The sequence below is a fragment of the Poecile atricapillus genome, chromosome 1 (assembly GCF_030490865.1).
Source record: "Poecile atricapillus isolate bPoeAtr1 chromosome 1, bPoeAtr1.hap1, whole genome shotgun sequence".
NCBI classification, from domain to species: domain Eukaryota; kingdom Metazoa; phylum Chordata; class Aves; order Passeriformes; family Paridae; genus Poecile; species Poecile atricapillus.
The window spans coordinates 34862812-34881474 of NC_081249.1; the positions used below are offsets into that span (position 1 = coordinate 34862812).

General features: G+C 39.8%; 1 protein-coding gene across 1 annotated transcript in view; it reads right to left on the reverse strand.

Moving 5' to 3' along the window:
• DHRSX (dehydrogenase/reductase X-linked) overlaps nt 1–18663 on the reverse strand; it is a 161017-nt gene that overhangs the window by 16976 nt on the left and 125378 nt on the right. Inside the window, exon 6 of the mRNA XM_058837074.1 lies at nt 13096–13303. Within this exon, the coding sequence (XP_058693057.1) occupies nt 13096–13303 (208 nt within the window). The remainder of the gene's footprint in view (nt 1–13095; nt 13304–18663) is intronic.

The window sequence follows — 18663 nt, forward strand, 5'->3', positions numbered from 1 at the left end:
AAAGCTCTGAGCATACAGCCCTGCTGGCTCCTGGTTTTCCAGTTTAATTTAGAGAAAAGGTTACAATCATCGATCTCATTCCACGAGTTGTCAGAAAAGCCAGCCCTACGTATTTCATCATTAAGAAGCCCCACTGAAGAGGTGTTTTAAACATTTGCAGTTGAGGTTAACTGACCACTTGCCAGCTGCTCTGTAGCTCTGCCCTTTCTTCTAATTCAAAAATATATTAACTGGAGGACAATTGCAGATGTTCTTATTCATAATCTACAGTGACAATAACAAACAGCAGATCAAATTAAAAGGCTCTCGCAGTCTTCCAAAATATTCACTGCTTTGCATTTTGTTATTTATCTATCCTTCCTAAAAATTCTTAGGTACTGCAGATGAGTAAAGTTGAGTGGAAGAATATTATTGAAAACTACACAGTAAAATCTGTTTAACTTGTAAGCCCACAGAAGCTTACATTTTTAGTTAGTATATGATTAAAAATGAAATTACATTTTATTAATATATTTTTGTTTATTTGTTAAGAAGTTCTACATTTAAAAGTAAGTAATATTTTAACATGAAAATTATCTAATCTCCACAAATTTAAGCAAAGGGACTCCAAAACATAAGAGGTACTCCAGTCTCCTGAATTTTAGGTGTATCTATTTTTCTCTGATATAGGCATTAAGTAACCATCTTAATCATTGCAAAATTCTGTAAATAAATACTGTCATCCAAAGTTTTACAGAAATACAAGTTGATTGTAAAAACATGTAAAAACAAGAAATAAAATTATATTCAAAAATACCTTCTATCTACCACACATAAAGAATTTTTTTTATGCAAGGAAGATGCTTACATGAAGAAATACCAAGTACAGTACAAATGACCCAGCAATGTGGTGTTTACATCAGAAACCATGGAGTGTTTAATAATTTCTTCAAGTGGAAAAAACACATGCATCTCAGTGACATGATTCATTGACAGATATTTCCATCGTAAATATAACAGAAACCCTACAGGCTGCCGACAGCAATGAAAGGTGAATGAGAGATTACTGAAATACAGCTAAATTGCGGGTATCTTGAGACCTATGTTTCAGTTCACCACACCATTTATTTCTTGACAGTTCAAATTTTCTATACAATCCAAAGGATTTATTTTGAAATCTAGACAGTCATTCATATCAGGGGACAGACTTTTACCCAGTCTTTTGGAGCATTGACACATTTTACCTCTCATAACAGGTCCATGACCTGTAGTCTGCAGTAGTCTATTGCTCTGACTTGAAAGACCCACCAAGAAAGATCAAGCACTCAGTTTTGACCTCCCCATAACATCACATCATTGTTTAAATTAAAAAGGCCAGAAGATCAGAAAAAAAAAAAAAAGTTGTTTTTGTTTGTTTGTTTGTTTTAATTTTAAAACATGTATTATAATTTCTCCATAAGGAAAATATAGCAAGTAGCAGTGAAAACACACCAATTCAGGTCAAGGAGAGCTGACATCACAAAAGAGGATTGCAATAACTTGCCTTCCCTTAGAAAAAATCCTGACCAAACTCTTTTGTGGACATTTTAGAAATGGAAATCTTTGTCTTTCTAACTCTGGCTGGTCTAGTCTGGACACTCAGTTGGATTCAATATCTCAGCTGAATTCCAGTATGATTATAAGGCTCCCCAACACTAGTCATCTTGAAGGAGCTTTCGATGCAAACCAGGCGTTTGGGAAGACCTCAAACAATGGCCTTGAGCTGTCTTTGGAAATGAGAAGCTGTGGTCTCTCATTCAAGGGTCACACCATGGCCCATGGTTGCCCAGCTTCTCTGCTGAGGGGTCTCTTGAGCATTGACCAAACTGTGAAAAGCACTGCTGTAATGCAGGTTAGATATCAACTACATGGCTATGTCAGTTATCTGTACAGCTCCATTTGCAATTTATCATGGCTGTGTTGTTTTTAAGAGCATGCACAGATATTTTGACCAGGACAATAAAAGATTTCATTTCCACTGAAGGCTCTTCAGGCTGGTCCATATATCTGTCATCTTCCCTTTTTCTGCTGTAATGAAAAGCAAGGACTAGACTGTTGGACAATTCAACACAGCTCATCAGCAAACTGGAAGAACTACTGTCAAGAATGGCAAGGATGGAGGTGAGTCCAAGAAATGGCACATCTTCACAAAAGGTTCTCCTAAAGGAGAATTTGCTAGATCTCAACAAGTTCAAAATCGAATGGATGTTTTTTGGAAAATCTTCACTTTTGTACTCTTATACTCTTTTATATACTCTTACACTGGATTCTTTTTTTCTTTTCAGCATGAAAACAAAGCAGGCAAACCTGGGGCAAAAAAATAAAGGATTCTAAATAGAAAAAGAATTCAGAAGCAACAATCCATCTTGGGACATCTCTGATCTAATTTTGCAGATAACCTATCAGCTGATCTTCTCCAAAACCTATTTAAACTCCATCACAAATACAAGACTCTTTTTATAACTGCCACACTGTGGGAGTCATTCCCAGAGTATGATTCCAAAGATTAGAAGCAAGTTTCTTCTTTTTCCTTATTTCTTTCTCATTTTCTCAAAGTAAATACATTTCCAGTCACTCCACTTTAATTCATTTTTGTCTTGAGTAAATTGTTTCCCTAAAAGCATTCTTAGTCCTGTTTGGTTAGAGACTATTGCTAGATATCATGATATAAATTGGTAATAAAAAGAAGCAAAAAAATTGCCAAGAGCTTCTACAGAGTCAAACTGAAACCAGCTCACAAAAGGTGTGTTTTCTTTATGGTAAGAGTGACAGCACTGGTTCCAACCTTGAGCAGAATGGTACCTGCTCACATCTACAAAGCCTAATGACTCTAATACTGCAAATTCTTTCTTTCCAGCCACGAGAGCGTGTGACAGATTGTACATCAAAGGTACAACACTGCTTCTGAGCACTGGAGGTATTTTATAATTCCCTTGGCTCCTCTGAGTAAACCACTGTGAAGTGACCTGGAGATGACAAATCCAGATACCTGACCACAAAAACATTTCATATTTTATCACTTTTTCAAAAAGATGGAAATAATGACACTAGCAATTTGCCTTTAACCTAGAACTATAACAAGTGGGTTGAAACTTCCATGGGAGAAGTTGTACCCAAGATATTGGGTTATAGATATATTTTGCAGTGAAAATAGTGCTTGAGGCTTGCCTTACAATGAGGAGAAAAAAAACCTCACCAAAATTAAAACTGAGCATTAAGTGTATATAGCATAATATTAACAGGGTAATTTGAAAAAAACCTCAAAACAAACCCTGTGTAAAATGCAATGCTTCCTGTCTTTCAGATCTTCTTGAATGGATTTCAAGCAACATCAGCTGAACCTAGTAATATAAACATTTGAAGTACTTACTACCTCTGGAGATTTGCAGGCCCTCTAAAGCGATTAGGGTTCGGTGTATCTGTGCCAGCCTTAATCCACTTCCTGAGATAACAGGCATATAAAATAGGACACATGTGCCACAAACCTAAACCAGGCAAGAAAAATAAAAGGCCAGCCCCAGATCAAGGAGAACCTCTAAGGAGCAGGATCAGACATGTCTTACATGCTTTACAAAAGAACAGTACTCCACAGAGGATATGAAATCAAATCAGATAATCCTTGGTAGAAGAATATGAAGTAAGATTCAGACCTAGATGCTTTTATGGTCAGATCTTATTTACTTCTTTAGCAAGTTCTGATTAGTGTATTTTGTGTAAAGCCACTGATGAAGTTGATGGAAGTCATCATTTCAGCAAAGGAAAATGGGGACCTAAGTTCTTGTTACTGGTTGTGATGCATGAGAGTTGTGATAACTGAACTCCTCTCCGAAAAATTACCAGGCTACATTCACAGCTTGGGCAGTTATAAAAATAGCCTTTGTAACTGGGCAATGTACAGCCCTGACAGAAAAAACAAGTATACTGCCCCACAGTGTCCTTCCTACATAATTTTTAGAATCAAAAAACAGTTTGGGTTGGAAGGGATCTTAAAGATCACCTAGTTCCAACACAACTTCCATGGGACACCTTCCACTATCCCAGGTTGCTCAGAGCGCCATCCAACCTGGCCTTGAACACTTCCAGGGATGAGGCATCCACAACTTCTCTGGGCAATCTGTTCCAGCATGTCTCCACCCTCACAGCAAAGAATTTTTTCTGAATATCTAATCTAAATGTACTCTTTCAGTTTGAAGCCATTTCCCCTTGTCCTGTCACTACATGTCCTTGTAAAAAAAAAGTTTGTCTGTCTTTCTTGTAAGCTCATTTCAGATATTGGAAGGCCACAGGCCACCATGCAGTTTTATCTTTTCCAGGCTGAACTATCCTAGTTCTCTTTGCCTTTCCTTGTTGATGACATGCTCCATCCATTTAATCTTCTTTGTGTCCCTCCTCTGAACTTGCTCCAACAGCTCAATACAATTCCTGCGCTGGGGAGCCCAGAGCTGGATGCAGCACTCCGGGTGGGAGGCACCCAAATATACTCACAGTCTGTATAAGTTTATTTTCAACACTATGAGCTCCAAAAACAACAAGACAGCTTTTCTCTTTCTACATTTTTAATCTTCTTAGGATAGTATATGACAAGTGACAGACTGTGGAAGACTGAATTTTGTATCTTAAGCTTGGCAGGCAACAACACTGAATAAGCCTCTTCCTGAGTATGCCTCAGCATACTGCTGGGATGTGACACGGCTGGGCTGGGGCTCACAACGCCTCTCACAGCAAAGCCCTGGGAAAACAGGCCTGCCAGGCACACAGCACCAGCTCTGGCCCTTGCTATTTATTCAAAAAGCAACAGATATGCTAAATTGGGTAAAATATTGATAAGACAGCAAGTTAGGCTCATAAGTTGGTGGTGGCTAGCTCCAAGACTGATGAGCAATTAAGAGACATGGGGAGCAATGCAGTTTTTCAGACAGTGCCTGAGCCTAGGACCAGCAGCAGCACCTCCTTCCTATTCCAGCGATAGAAAAGTAGGTCAGCAGAATGGGGCCAAATAAATACCACTATAAATCCCATCTCTGATAAGCTGTCCAAGTTCATTCTTGTTTTATTGCACATTGCTCTGGTTTCATCCAAATCCTCTTCTGCATATGTTTTATATTTCCTGCAGAGTGCCTTGTCTGTGGCAATGTAACCCCTGTGGTTACTTCCCCTTTTCCCAGCACTGAGATGGCACCACACAGATGTAGTCATTTGCCCTAAAGAGACTCACAATTTAAACAGAATGCTTAAATATGTAATAATGTACACAAACCACTAGCTCTTCAGAGATTAATGATGTGCTTGTGCCACATCTAGTATCAGTTTCCTTGTAGAAAAAATGGGGACTAGAGGTACTAAACCAAAGTCTCATCTTGTGTTTACCTATTAAAATCCACCAAATCCCAGGTATTTAGCTCAAAACATAATAAGAACAAAAAGAACCATATGATCTACATCTCATAGTATCTCAGTAGTCTTTCCAAAATGCAACACAGAAGTTTGTGTCTTGCCATCATGATCATTATAGTCATTACTAAAGCCAGAGCTGTTATATTAAAAAATATGTGTTTACTATTTCCAGATTGTCCTCAAGTAGTAGATGGTGCTTGCTTCCCATGGTTCTCTCTTGCTACAGACATTAGGCTATTATAAACACACACAGGGAGTACACATAACTACCCATGTAAATGTACAGCAATATCTGCGTGATAAACTGTGGAGGCACACTATGAATTGTAAACACTTATGAGAAATACATTTCATAAGTAATAGGGATTTCCTCACCCAGGGCTGCTTTAGTAAAGGCACACAATAGATTATAAACATACATGAGAAATGCATTTCATAAGTGACTGGTATTTCCTCATCTGTAGCTGCCCACGAGCTCATTTCCCACTTATACGGGAAATGGTCTAACACCTGAGAGCTGCCATTTGCAAAACCAGCTGGATAGCAGATAACTTGTGCCCCAGATCTAGGAACAAACCTTTACAGCTTCTATTCTCTCCTGTGCACATCCAAAATTCTACCATCTTCAGTTCATTTTTAAAAAAAGCCCTAGAAAATTAACATTGTGTACCTTAGGAAAGGATTAATCTTAAACAACTTTATACAGCACAGATATCTACAGCTATGCTAGTCACCAGAGGACCCCTTTGTCATTCACAGGGATAAACTGGCATTTGAAGGACTTAATTCAGCTGCCCAACTGCAAATATTTACCTTAGGATAAGAAAGGTCCTGTAGTAGCAACGACCATGAGGAAATCATGCCTCTGATGCTGGCATTTATGTTGCAGACATTTATGAACCGGGAGACCTGTCAGAGGTGACTTTCAGGCATAAGTAGCTTAGACCTCTAGAAAAGGGAATGTTTTCAGCTTCTTGGTAGAACCTGACATTTCATGTCAGCCTTTGAAAACTCAGGAAATCAACCAAAAATTGTGTCTGTGTTGTTCATGGAAAAATTTCCTTACTTCACACTGAAAGGGTTTCCAGTCTCCTTAAATTACTGGTAATTTACACACTGTCATAATCAGAAAGGGGGAAAGGAGGGCCTGTAAATCTCCAAAATCTCCTAAAATTATTTTTCTCTGTAGTGAGCAGGGTCTTTAGGCAATGGGGCTCTGCAATACAAATTTTATTATAATTTTTTTTGTTAGGGACACATAACTCAAGAATAGCAAAGCAATGAGGAATTTAAATAGACCATATATATATAAATGATTATGCAAATATATTAAAATATAAATATAAATATAAATATACACACCTGAATATGCACTCCCCACTACTCACTCCTCTGCATCTTTTGATTTTAATTACTAACTGCTGCTCACCCATAAGCTCATGTGGAGGATTTTCCAAGGGAAGCCAGTGGTCTTTCTCCTTAACTCTATTTTACAACTCATTCACATGGAAGACAGAAACTGCCTGCAACTCCTGTTCCTACCCTTGCAGAATGGGTCATTTAATTGGGGCTGGGATTGTCTCTTCTCTCTTTTGTTCTTTCTCTGAGAGATAAACCAATGAGAAAGATTAGTGGCTGCTCTTCATTCTGCTGCCAGTGGGTTCAAGTTTCCAAGTACTGTTATACTACCTGACCAGAAGAAAACAGAATTTTAAGCACATGGTGATTGACTTAGAATTTCTCTAATGCATGAGAAAGAATTACAGTAGTGAGATGCTATAACCTGTAATTTAAAGGAATGTTCTAATTGTCTAGTGGAAATTACAAGATTCTCTAATTCCCCAATTTTCAGCCTCTTTTTTGAGACCTTTACATCAGAGGCATTGAGAAGACCTTCTTTTAAACTGAATTAGTTCAGAGTCCCTGATGTGTGCTTAATCCAAAGCAAAATTATCCTACTTTTTTTGTGTTTTCTCCATTTTCAACAAGTCTGACTGGGAAAAGATTACCACACAAAGGTATTAATCAAATACTTAGGAAAGTACTGCAAGGAATTGATTGATTGATGGAAAATATCTTTCCTAACTAACTCTGTGGTTTCTGAATATGAAACCAGTTACAGATTACAGGATGATAGGTGCTATGTGCTAACACTGGTTAGGCTCTTATATTTTCACAATTTCTTAACTGTTTACTTACTCTCACCCCAGTACAGGAATTTGTATTTTTGGATACAAATTTAAATGCTTTCATATAAAATGAAATAATCTTCCTGGGCTGTCAGGTTAAATCAGCAATCCTCTACCACACCAGAGTTAAGGATAAACCCTTTCTTACATAGTAAGACACACAGCTTCTGACATTTCAGTTGTTACCAGCCCAAAACAATTTTACACAGGGAAAGCATGGGTTTTCACATAGTTCACAGAGTTGTTTTAACCTGTTTTCCTTTAGACCATTTCCTGGACTAAAAAGAATGAATCCTGCAGACAATATTAGACATGGAGAAAGTTTTCCTGTCCTATGAACAGTTTTGAGAGATGGAAGATAATCTTCCCACTTCACACTGTCAGAAGGAAAAAAAGCCAAAACAAAGAGATGCTTCTTTTCTTTTAATTGAACAACTAAAACTGAAGGACAGGACGAGAGATGTATCTCTGTGCACACTACTTCATTTCTTGCTTGCTCCATGGCTGTGTTTCAGCCTGTTCCAACTGGCACCCTTCAAAAGGAAGCTTGGGTGTGGTTTGGGGATAAGTCCCAGCAGCAGCTGCTTCCAAATAAGTTATAAACAAGAACTTCAACATCCTTGACTCCCTGTGATGCACTGTGACATAATCCCACCCATTTTGTGCTGTACAGCAACCTTACACTCCTTTGCGTGCCATACACTGAGGTAAGCAACACAAATCCTTCATCCTCCTGCCATCAAAGCACCCTGTCATAACTCTCAACATTTCTCTTCAAATAATTGAATTTTAACCACTTAGACCTTAGAAAATATGCAGAAAAATAGTGATATCTTGGGATGCAGGGGAGTCACATATTCTCTGGAGACCAGGGTCCAACGCTCTGGCACTGAGGGCCTGCCTACCTTAGAGGGGTCTGATCTGACTTTGAACAGACACACAGGGCTCTGTGTTGAGAAGGCACTGTGCTCAGCAGTTACAACAAATAAAGCAGCCAAGCTCCATCCACATACCCCAGGATGCAGGATGTGGATACATAACCAAGTCCAGGGGTTCACATGCAGGAAAGAACCCCAAATCACCAGGATTTGGGAGCTTAATAGTAGATTATTCACTAGCCTTCTCAGGCCAGTCCCTCCATCTTTCCCCCTAGAATCATTCTATGTCTGTACAAATAATAAAATACTTAACAGGTTGAAAAAAAGACACCTATGGCTCTGAAAACTCAAATCCCTGTACCACTGTGTACAAAAATGGCATCAGCTGAAAGACCAACATTACCAGATTCAAGTAAACTGTTCTCTTCTCTATGTTTTTGACCAGAAAAACCTTTTGTAAAAATTAACTGCAAATTACACGTTTCTGCAAGTTTTCATTTTGTGAGAAAAGCCCAGATTAGCTTTATGTGAGGACCATACACTCTCATATACAGAAGATGTTGATGCTGATGAATTGCTGCTTTCAGCTGTGGGATTTAATTACTCTCATTCTCTACAGCTGGTGTTATTGTGTGGTGATGTGTTTGTCTTCTGACACCTGGGGGGTAGGATGAAATAAATTTACTATATTCACAGTGCCAAAGGGACAGTTTGAATAAGAAATGCTGCAATAAGACCTGGATGACTATGTCCTCTGGCATGAATGATGAATCCATGAATTGTTTTCTAGATGTGCTTACAGACTGGAAGCATTTTTTAAAAAATGTTATCGGAAAATTACACCAATGTTAAGCCTATTTTGACAAGTTGAAGGGAACAAATTAGTTTATATTGGTTGATGTCTATCTAGCCTGTGTTCCTGAAGCCTTTCTCTTCATTTTTACAGGCTGGCAGGGTCACTAATCCTACTCATTTTCAGTTTGTCAGTCAATAATCACTTATGTGGCACTATGTCTTTGGAAATGACAGCTAAGACAGGATCTGATGCAAAGCCTTCCTTCCACAATGCCTTCCTAAATACCAATCTGAGCTGGCTGAAAGGACCAAATACTCTATATCTGGTAATGACATGTTCACCAAGCTTGTCATAAACAAGGTTTTGGGGAACTTTACAACATTGCTATCTGTCAACTGTCTCTACTTTGATGCCATAATGAAGTCATACGAAGTGGGACAGTCCCTGTTATCAGACATTAATGAGAGTCAACTTTTTTTGCTTTGCTCTAAGGCATTTTAATTGTATCACATGCAGAGAACATCTGGCTTAAGAATGAATATTCAGTATCTGCTGCAGAAGCAGAAACACTTGGGAGGGAAATGGTACTTCCTGTTTTCCAGCTTGTACAATACCCAACGCTGAAGCTGGTGTGCTGTAATCCTAGGTAAATTGCAATTTGATGCTCAATGAATGACTTTTTAGGTTATTACTATCTCATTAATTAGTTAGTGTTTACTAGTTTGTACTTTATCTCTTCAAAAAGAAGATTAATTTATGGTAAAAATTACTAAGGGGTAACATGCTTCACTGCATTCTGCAGAGGACTGTGTCAGCTCATCAGGCTTTCTTTACCAAGAAGTCATAGGGATAGAAATATTTATTTTTTTTTTTAGGAATAAACATATTTCCTCTCTTGTGTGACAGGCACAGTCCATGTTTATGAAAAACAGAGAGAAAACATTTGCAAAGTGCAAATTTAGAGTACCACAGCAGACAATAACTTTCCTGAGAAAGAATCCAGCCGAGAAAGAATGAAACCATCACTTCTAAAGGGCAGGCATAAATTCCACAAATTTTATGACTGTCACCAGAACCTTTAGTTTGGCCTACCTTATTTCTACAGGAATGCCTCTCACTGAAACTTGCTGGGGGAAAGACATCAAATTGACTTGGCCAAGACTTTTCTGAGCCATGTATAAAATCTAGAAGGTAATGTTTTGCCGTTTTAAGAAAATCAAGTTGTTAATACTTTGAGGGAATTATGCATACATATCATGGCCTATTTACAAGGCTGTAGGTCTATTTGTTTAAGTACCTAAATATCTTGAGGCAGGTCCAAGGCGGATGTTGAGCTGACAGCCTCGTCTGCCTCAAACACAAGCAGCCCAGGGAAGGTGGGGGCCAGGCTGAAATCCCTAAGAGGTATTTGACTTGAACGTAACTGGAACCAGAGCTGGCAGAAATGCATTGAAAAGTACTGGGGGCTCTGCCATTTTATTTTGGAACTAAATCAAACAAGATGTTGACTCTCTCCTGAGGGAATGAGATGTGATGGATTTCCTCACTGAAGCTCTCCGGGCTGTGCTGGCTCTCAAGAGTGCCATGTTGCAGCGAGTGAAGCAATTTCCAGCACATGTTTAGAACCCACTCAGGAATACTTCAGGGTGACAATAGCTAGTTAAGTCAGTATGATTAGAGAGCTATCACCTCATTTTCAATGTGTTACTGCCATAATCCTAGAAGGAAGATTCATATAAATGCTTGGGAACAAAATTCCAGGGGACTAAAATCCATACTACCACCTACCAGCTAATATTACCAGACAACTGAATTTTCTTGTACTTTTCTTGGGGGAAATTTACCCCAGTGCATGAGACCAACACAAGACCCACACAGCCTTGAATGTTGAATACTACAGCCCTCAACAGAGCACTATTAAAATTGCCAGGCAGGCTTTCAATGTGTGCTGCTGTGCAGCTAAACATCTCCTTGTGACGCCAAGCAGGGCGCACCTCCGGGATGAAGCGCTCTGGAACACACAGATATATCCTAAGCAATAAGCAAAGAGTAGAAGTTGAAGCTGTATCTCAGAGGTCTAGGGGAAGATGGGGAGAGAGAAAGTAAGAATTCCCTCTCCTGTGGATTTTGGGAAAAACACATTAAGTGTTAGACAAAAATGTAAAAACCTCTACCTCAATAGCTGAGGCATTCACATATCCAAACCTGAGATTATTCTGACTCAGATAGCAATTGATACATTTGCTTTTCAGGCAGTACAGCCATCGCTCTTCCAGACAGATCAGTATGTCTGTCTGTCACCTATTTCAAGGCAGAATTTCTTTTGAGCAGTATCTCATCCAAAGAAGAAGGAAATGATCAGGAACTATCAGTGTCAGGACTGTTAGGTTTGTAAGAATGGGAATCCCTCTTGTTATAAATCATTTTAAATGTTCAATGGCATCCAATTCACATCACCAGAAGAATACAAAAATGTCTCCTGGGCACATCAATAAAACTGGGTGGGATTAAGTGCTGTAAACATCAAGAAACTTGAAACTCACTCTCAGATGCAAGAATGTAGTCAGAATTTTGTCTCTCCAGACGAAATCCTAAGCACAACCTAAAAATCTACATGAAACTTTTATATTAGCAAGGTGAAGTAAGTCCAATGAGAAAAACACTGCCACCCAGGACTGATATTTAAAATGGCAGTAGCAAGAGGCAAAACAAGTTTAATGTACATGGTTTGGCAAAGTTGCAGTCTGCTTCTTTAAGAATGAATTACAGATTATGAGCATTCTTGTTACAATTTTATTGCAATATTCAAGGTGCACTCTGAAGATACTATTTTTTTAAAGTATGGGTTTATTTGTTTGCATCTTATTTTACAGTCACTCTTCCAGTTAATTTCTAAAATGAAAGCAACTGATATTTCCATATCAAAGTTTAAAATTAATTTGCTTTGTGGGACATGCTCCTTGATGTAAAATACTTCATTTTAATTAGGACATTTAATTTTCTCTAATGGAATCAGGTTCCATTTACTTAATCCAAAACTACTTTCTGAAAGAGCTATAAGCAATACATTTTCTCAGCACAAGCCCTTCAAAGGCCTGCGTGCATGATATTGCACCTACACAGCTAAACTGATTTCAGCTTAATCTATTTACACCCCTACAAAACATTACCCATAACTGAGTCCGCCCCACTTCTGGATCAGTTTAATTAAACAACTTGTTGTTTCCTAGTGCAGACCAGGATGGGATAATAAAAAATCAAGTGCCATTACAAGTATGTGTTAGAATGAAAAACCTAATTAAAAAATGTCCCAGCTCCCTGAGCACGTGTGTCTGGACCCTGCATCCTGGAGCACAGCCACCTCCCACTGCCACTTTTGTGCAACTTTCTTCTTCCCTTTGCCCTCCTCTCTGTAACACGTTGTGTACATGTAGACCATGCCAGATCATGTCTGCTTCTCTGTAAGAGAATGTACAAGTCATTTCTGAGGAACACTTTGCATATTCTGGCTCCATGTTAGGATGATGTCCTGCCCTCATGCACGCACAGAAGCACGTGGATAGATCAGGGCAGAGATAACCAGGCACAGACTGTGAAAGGCATTCCCTTTCCCTACTGTGACAGCTTGCTCCCTCCATTTAAAATAAATGTTTGTTTGCTGAAAAGCCTGTCTTTATTGATTTTGTACATCTCATCAGCAAAGAGAAATGCAATAAATACCATACACTATTATAAACTCTGAAGCACCTTCAGCTCTAGGCCGACTGCAGCTTTCACAATGCAAGAGCACAGCAATAAAATGATTTTAAAAATTGAATACCTTGAAAAACAGCCAGGCTGTCATCCATTTCACCACTTTCACAACCCAAAAGACATGCTTGTAGAGCTCAGTATTCACTACTCCAGGGTCTACTACATTAGCAGTCACATGGCTTCCATTTGCAGTCAGAAGATGCTGTAGTCGATAGGTAAATAACACAAGGGCAAGTTTGCTTTGGGCATAGGCTCCATGGGGTGAATACGAACATCTGTACACAGGAGACAAAAAGAGAAGGAGATGCACATAAAAATAACCAGAAGGAGAACAGAATTGCACAAATATCACATGTACCACATTTTGCAATATCCAGATATACACTAATTCATCAAACGAAGCAGCTTATCACTGGCAGGTGTGTTGTTTACTCAAGTTTTGCTGATTATTCCATCAGACACTAAGTCTTATTTATAGCAGGGAAAAATATTAAAATAAAATTACACAATACCTGCCAGAATCTCTCTGTCAAACTCCTTAAACTAGAAATGCTGAGGCACCAATCTCTGGGCTATCATCACCTAGAGGCCCTCAGACTTCTCCCCCCTCTTTTCCTCTGCTCTTTCCAAACATACACACCCTATTCCCACTTATTAAATCCATGACTGATGATACTGCTTCTCATTGCCATTATTATTTTTACTGCATCAGTACCTAATAGTTGAAAGCTCCTGTGTTGGGAGCAGTACAGATGAGTAAGGTACTCATTGCAGCTGCCCTGGTCACACACCAGACCGTGCTTTGCTAAGAGAGGGGTAAAAAGATGGTTCAAGGAGAGAAGCTGCTAGTGTAACCAGTTTAGACAGTTTGCAGGCTGTATACAGCCTTTAAAGCACAGATGGCTGGCAGGGACTGTGCCGAAGACGTATGACAAAGGCACACAAATTCCAGGAGTTACAGCAAAACATTACCAGTTGAGAGTCCTGTTCACCTCTCTTATCTGGATGTCAAATGTGCCTTTATTTCAAGTCAAGCTTTCTAGGAACTGCTGAGTTGGGTTTCATTGCACACAGAAAGCACTGGGTTTTTTTCTTTTTTTTTTTTTAATAAGCAGTCTATTTTCAGGCAAATTAGCAGGTATGTCACTTAAAATGCTCTTCCTGACTGTGGCTTCAGCATCGCTTCCAGAAATTCCTATGCCATAACAATTCACTCCTGTAATTACTCCAGCCTCTCATCTAATATTTTTTTTGTGCTTTAGCAGAACCAAAGGTAAGTGGTGGCATTACAGACAGCTCACAGGCAAAGCAGGCAGGAGCCTAAAGCAACAGGCTCCTGGGAACAACAGTGAAACTTCTCCAGTCCCCATCCGTTTTGCCTCTGCTAAAGCCTGGGGAAGTGATGCTGCATGCTGCAGCTGCTTCCCACTTGGACTCAGGGGTTAGGAACCATGCAGCAGCAGAACCCTAATCTTTTGGTGAAGGGTGACAGAGGTGCAGAACTCTCTTTCCTAGTTCCTTCCTTTCCCCTAGATGTTGTCCTGTCTCTGTGGTGGCTGCTCCATCCTCTACACCTTCACCCTAAGTGCAAGAGATTCCCAGACTAGGGATGCTCTTACTCTGCTGGAAAGCCTGCCTGTGATTTCTGTGGCTGTTACTACGTGCAAATTTTTTATTTTGAATGAATAGTAAACATATGAGTTCATTTTGTTATCTCATTTTTGTTGAATATCTTTTTTATAATATCCTGTGCACTTCATCACTGAAAGCACTGGATGTTAAGAATCAGGCTGACTCTCTAGAGAGGTATAAGGCTACCAAAGCAATTTAACTGTCCATGTTATCTGAAAGGACTCAAGAACATGGAGACACCACAGTAAATAATACAGCTTAGCCACAGGAAGTAAAAGACAAGAACACTGAACATCCAGTGCATCTCTTTTCTTATTCTTTCCCCGTCTCTTTTCTTGTACAAGCAAATCACAAGCAGTCTACAAATGCATAATATAAACCCAGAACCAAAAAGGACAGCTGATCATAGGTGGCCCTTGCACCAACCCATGGCCTCAGCTGAATCTTGCTGGATACCATAGCTTCATTATCATAAAGATATCACCTGCACCTTTGGGCAAAATGGGCTATTTAAAGAGTAAGGAACAATCGCTGCATGAATATAAAAGTTACTTGGCATTATTCAGGAAACTGCAGTTACATTTTAAATTCAGTAACGTCCATGCTCTGATCTGAGATGCTCAAAATGTCACCTTATGCTTCATGCATATTCCAACCCCTTTAACTTGAAGGACCAGCTCCTCAGCTGCTACAAGCTTCTCCTGTGCACAGCCGTGCGGGGCAGAGCTCACACTACCCATGGGAAGCAGCATTCATCCCAAGCCGCCTCCGGCAGCCAGCTGGCAGCTAACCCTGGCACTCCTCCATCAGCACCACCATTCATTCCCCCACTGAACGCAAGCTGGGGCACGGGACAAGCCTCCCGAGTCGAGCTAGAGAGATCTTGTCTGGCAAGCAGCTCGCAGGGAAGCAGAGCTGGGGACTACTCTGACTTGTTCTGCCTGGGTCTGGTCTGGCCTTCAGTAATCTTCAGATGCCAGGCAGAAGGATGCTGAAAGCTCCCCATGACTCCCCATTCCCACATTTTGTGAGAGTGCTGTTTTGACTTACCTTGTGGCAATGAAGCATGAACTACAAGGGCTGGATCCTCCAAAGCCTTGTATTTTGCATAGATATGTATGTCAGAGAAACATGAGTGCTGAGAAGATATAAAAGCTACCCAATCAATGAGGAAGCCTTTTATATCACAGTGCAGAGATGCAAATGATCTGCAAGGCAGCCAGGAATCAGACTTCAATAACATAATATAGATATGAAGAATATAAAATTGGATACACAGAGCAAAATCTTTTGGCAGAGTCCCTGCAATGATTACCTTATCTCTTCCCAATTTCTGCGTGTGTGTTTTTTGCTTTCCAGGAACCTGACATCAATGGACTACATAAGACAGAGGAATAACATGACACAGAACTGATGAGGATTTCTGTTGAAAAACTGTTTTGTTTGTCAGACCCCATTTTATTAGAATCATGTTGTTTAAATACCACATTGAAAAAATAAATCATCAGTGGTTGACTTCATTACATCCAGTGTTGACTTTATGTATCAGAAAAATAGGACCACCTGTACTTACACCACCACTCTGTCTTCTATGAACACACACGTAGAATCACAGAAGGGTTTGAGTTGGAAGTTTAAATATCACCTAGTCCCACAATCCTACCATAAGAGACATCTTTCCACTTGACAAGATTGCTCAAAGTCCCAACCAACCTGGCTTTGAATGGATGGGGCATCCACACTGTCTCTGGACAACCCATTCCTGAACCTCACCATGCTCATCATAATTTTTTTCTTTTGTCCAATCTAAATCTACCCTCTTTTAGTTTAAAACCATAAAATGTCTTCCTCTTAAACAGGGAATTATCTGGCTTTAAAGGCTATGCATCTAAATCCAGCTACTCTCGGCACTTTATGCTCTGTATACACATTTTTTACAATGAATAAAAGTATAATTGCATACTAAGTAAAATAATATTGATGTTACACGTTTCCACATCCTCCAAAGGTTCTAAAATCTTTCTGAAATCAAAGTGCACACAAGAGGTAAACCATCCAAGCAGAACACAGCTTACCAGCAAACTGTTCTAGCAGAGAAGTGCACACAAAGCACCTGTGATGCTTGCACCTTTGATGCTTTGAGAACAAAGGTTATTGATGCTTCATAGCCAGGCAAGCAGACTCTTAGGCAGAGAAACTCTGCCTCCTAATTAGGCAACCAATCAGGCAAAAAACTGAAAGGTCCCAGCTCCCAGTGGTAAATGTGGGTGCTGGTCAGTCAGCTAGAGAGCTAAGGAGGTACTAGTGTTTGATGTCCAGGGATACATCCTAATAAATACTGCTCAGCCAGCTTGGGTGATGCTTGATATCACAGACAGCATGTGCTGTGATATGACAAACCTGTACATAGTCAGCAGCTAGGAAAAGTGGAGCAAGGACTTTGTGGGAAGAAGCTCAGTGGGAAAGCACAGCATGCCTGGCACCAGTGGCTTGGAGAAGTCCATGCTCACTCCCTTGCTTGAGTGGGGCTGGCTGTGGACCACTATTCCCACCATAGAAAACAGTGGCATCCCCCAGGGGATGCCCCACCACAGCATTTTGCTGAGTCAGCGCTGATAAAACAGGGCAATGTACTTTATTTCACTTTCACTTTATGAAAAGTACAGGAGGAGTTAAGGCAGGCAGAATTTAATTCTCTGCTTTGAAATCTGTCCAAGAGAGCACCAATACACAAGACCTTCTCTTTCCTTTGAAAATAATGTTTTATGGATTCTATACTGATGAATAAGGGATCAGGATAAAACAGGTTCTGCATTTTGTGTCCAATTAATTTTTAGCAGAAGTTCATACTTCTGGCTTAAGATTTTTTTGCAATATAAGCTGCAGGTTTGACTTACTATTACAAAAATTAGGGAGGAGAAAAGAAAGGGATTGTTTTGAATTTTTGCAAGAACAAAATAAGTAGGTATTCTATTCTGGAGTTAGAGCTTTGAGGTTTACTGGGGTTTTTTTCCCTTCTTTTTTTTTTTTTTCTTTTTCACCAGAAGCCTATTAGCTGATTTTGCCACTTATCTCCATGGTGCTCCCTTCAGCAGCAGTCTCCCTATGGAATGTATTTTCAAAAAGTAATGAGAAGCCAAATTTCAAACTGAAGCCTGCAGTGGTTAATTAGGTGTTTAAATATGGACTCAGCTGCTATCCCAGTTTGAAAACTGGATTAATGTTTAGTACATCTCTTGGCAGTCTTAGCTGTTTCTCCTCAGGCTGGCTTTAGTAGGTCTGTTTTCTACAGTGGTCTCCCACTTACATCCAATGATCCCATATTTAGTAAAGAGCATTAAGTGATGTCAGGGTACTCACTGGGGTAAAAGGGGAAACTGTGTGGCACAGCACAGATCACTTCCTTCACCCTCCTGTGCACGGAGGGGCTCTTGCAGCTCTCAGATTTTTCACTCTGATTGAGCGCTCCTTTCGTGCTGCACACACACACATATGACAGACATCATGGACTCACTGACAGAACACTGTGCCTCACCACATCTTGCTTCAGCAGAAGGCTCAGAGGACCTGTGACCATCCTGACTGGCACACAGAAGAGTTTAACTAGCACTGAAGCTTTCCTGATGTGAACCTTTCACAATTGTCTTGCACGTCATCCTCCTTTCACCCGTCACTCTGCTCCCCAATTTCCAGTGTGTTAATTTGCCTGGAGGGCAGAGTGCACCAAGATCAAACTGCAGAAAGCCCAGCTGCTATGTGCTCCATTAAAAGACAAGTGATGCAAAACGTGGCTGACATGCTGGGCTTTTTAATGAAAGGCCACACAAAATTTCAATATATGCCTTAGGATGAATCAGGGAATTAAGCAAAACATAGGCTTGCTGTATTAAAATGACCAAAGCTTCCTAATGATTTATGTATTAATCTTGCAATGCATCATCACCATTGCTTAGTCAAGACTATAAAAGTCTATTATTAAACACTCATGAAGCTTTCACAGCCT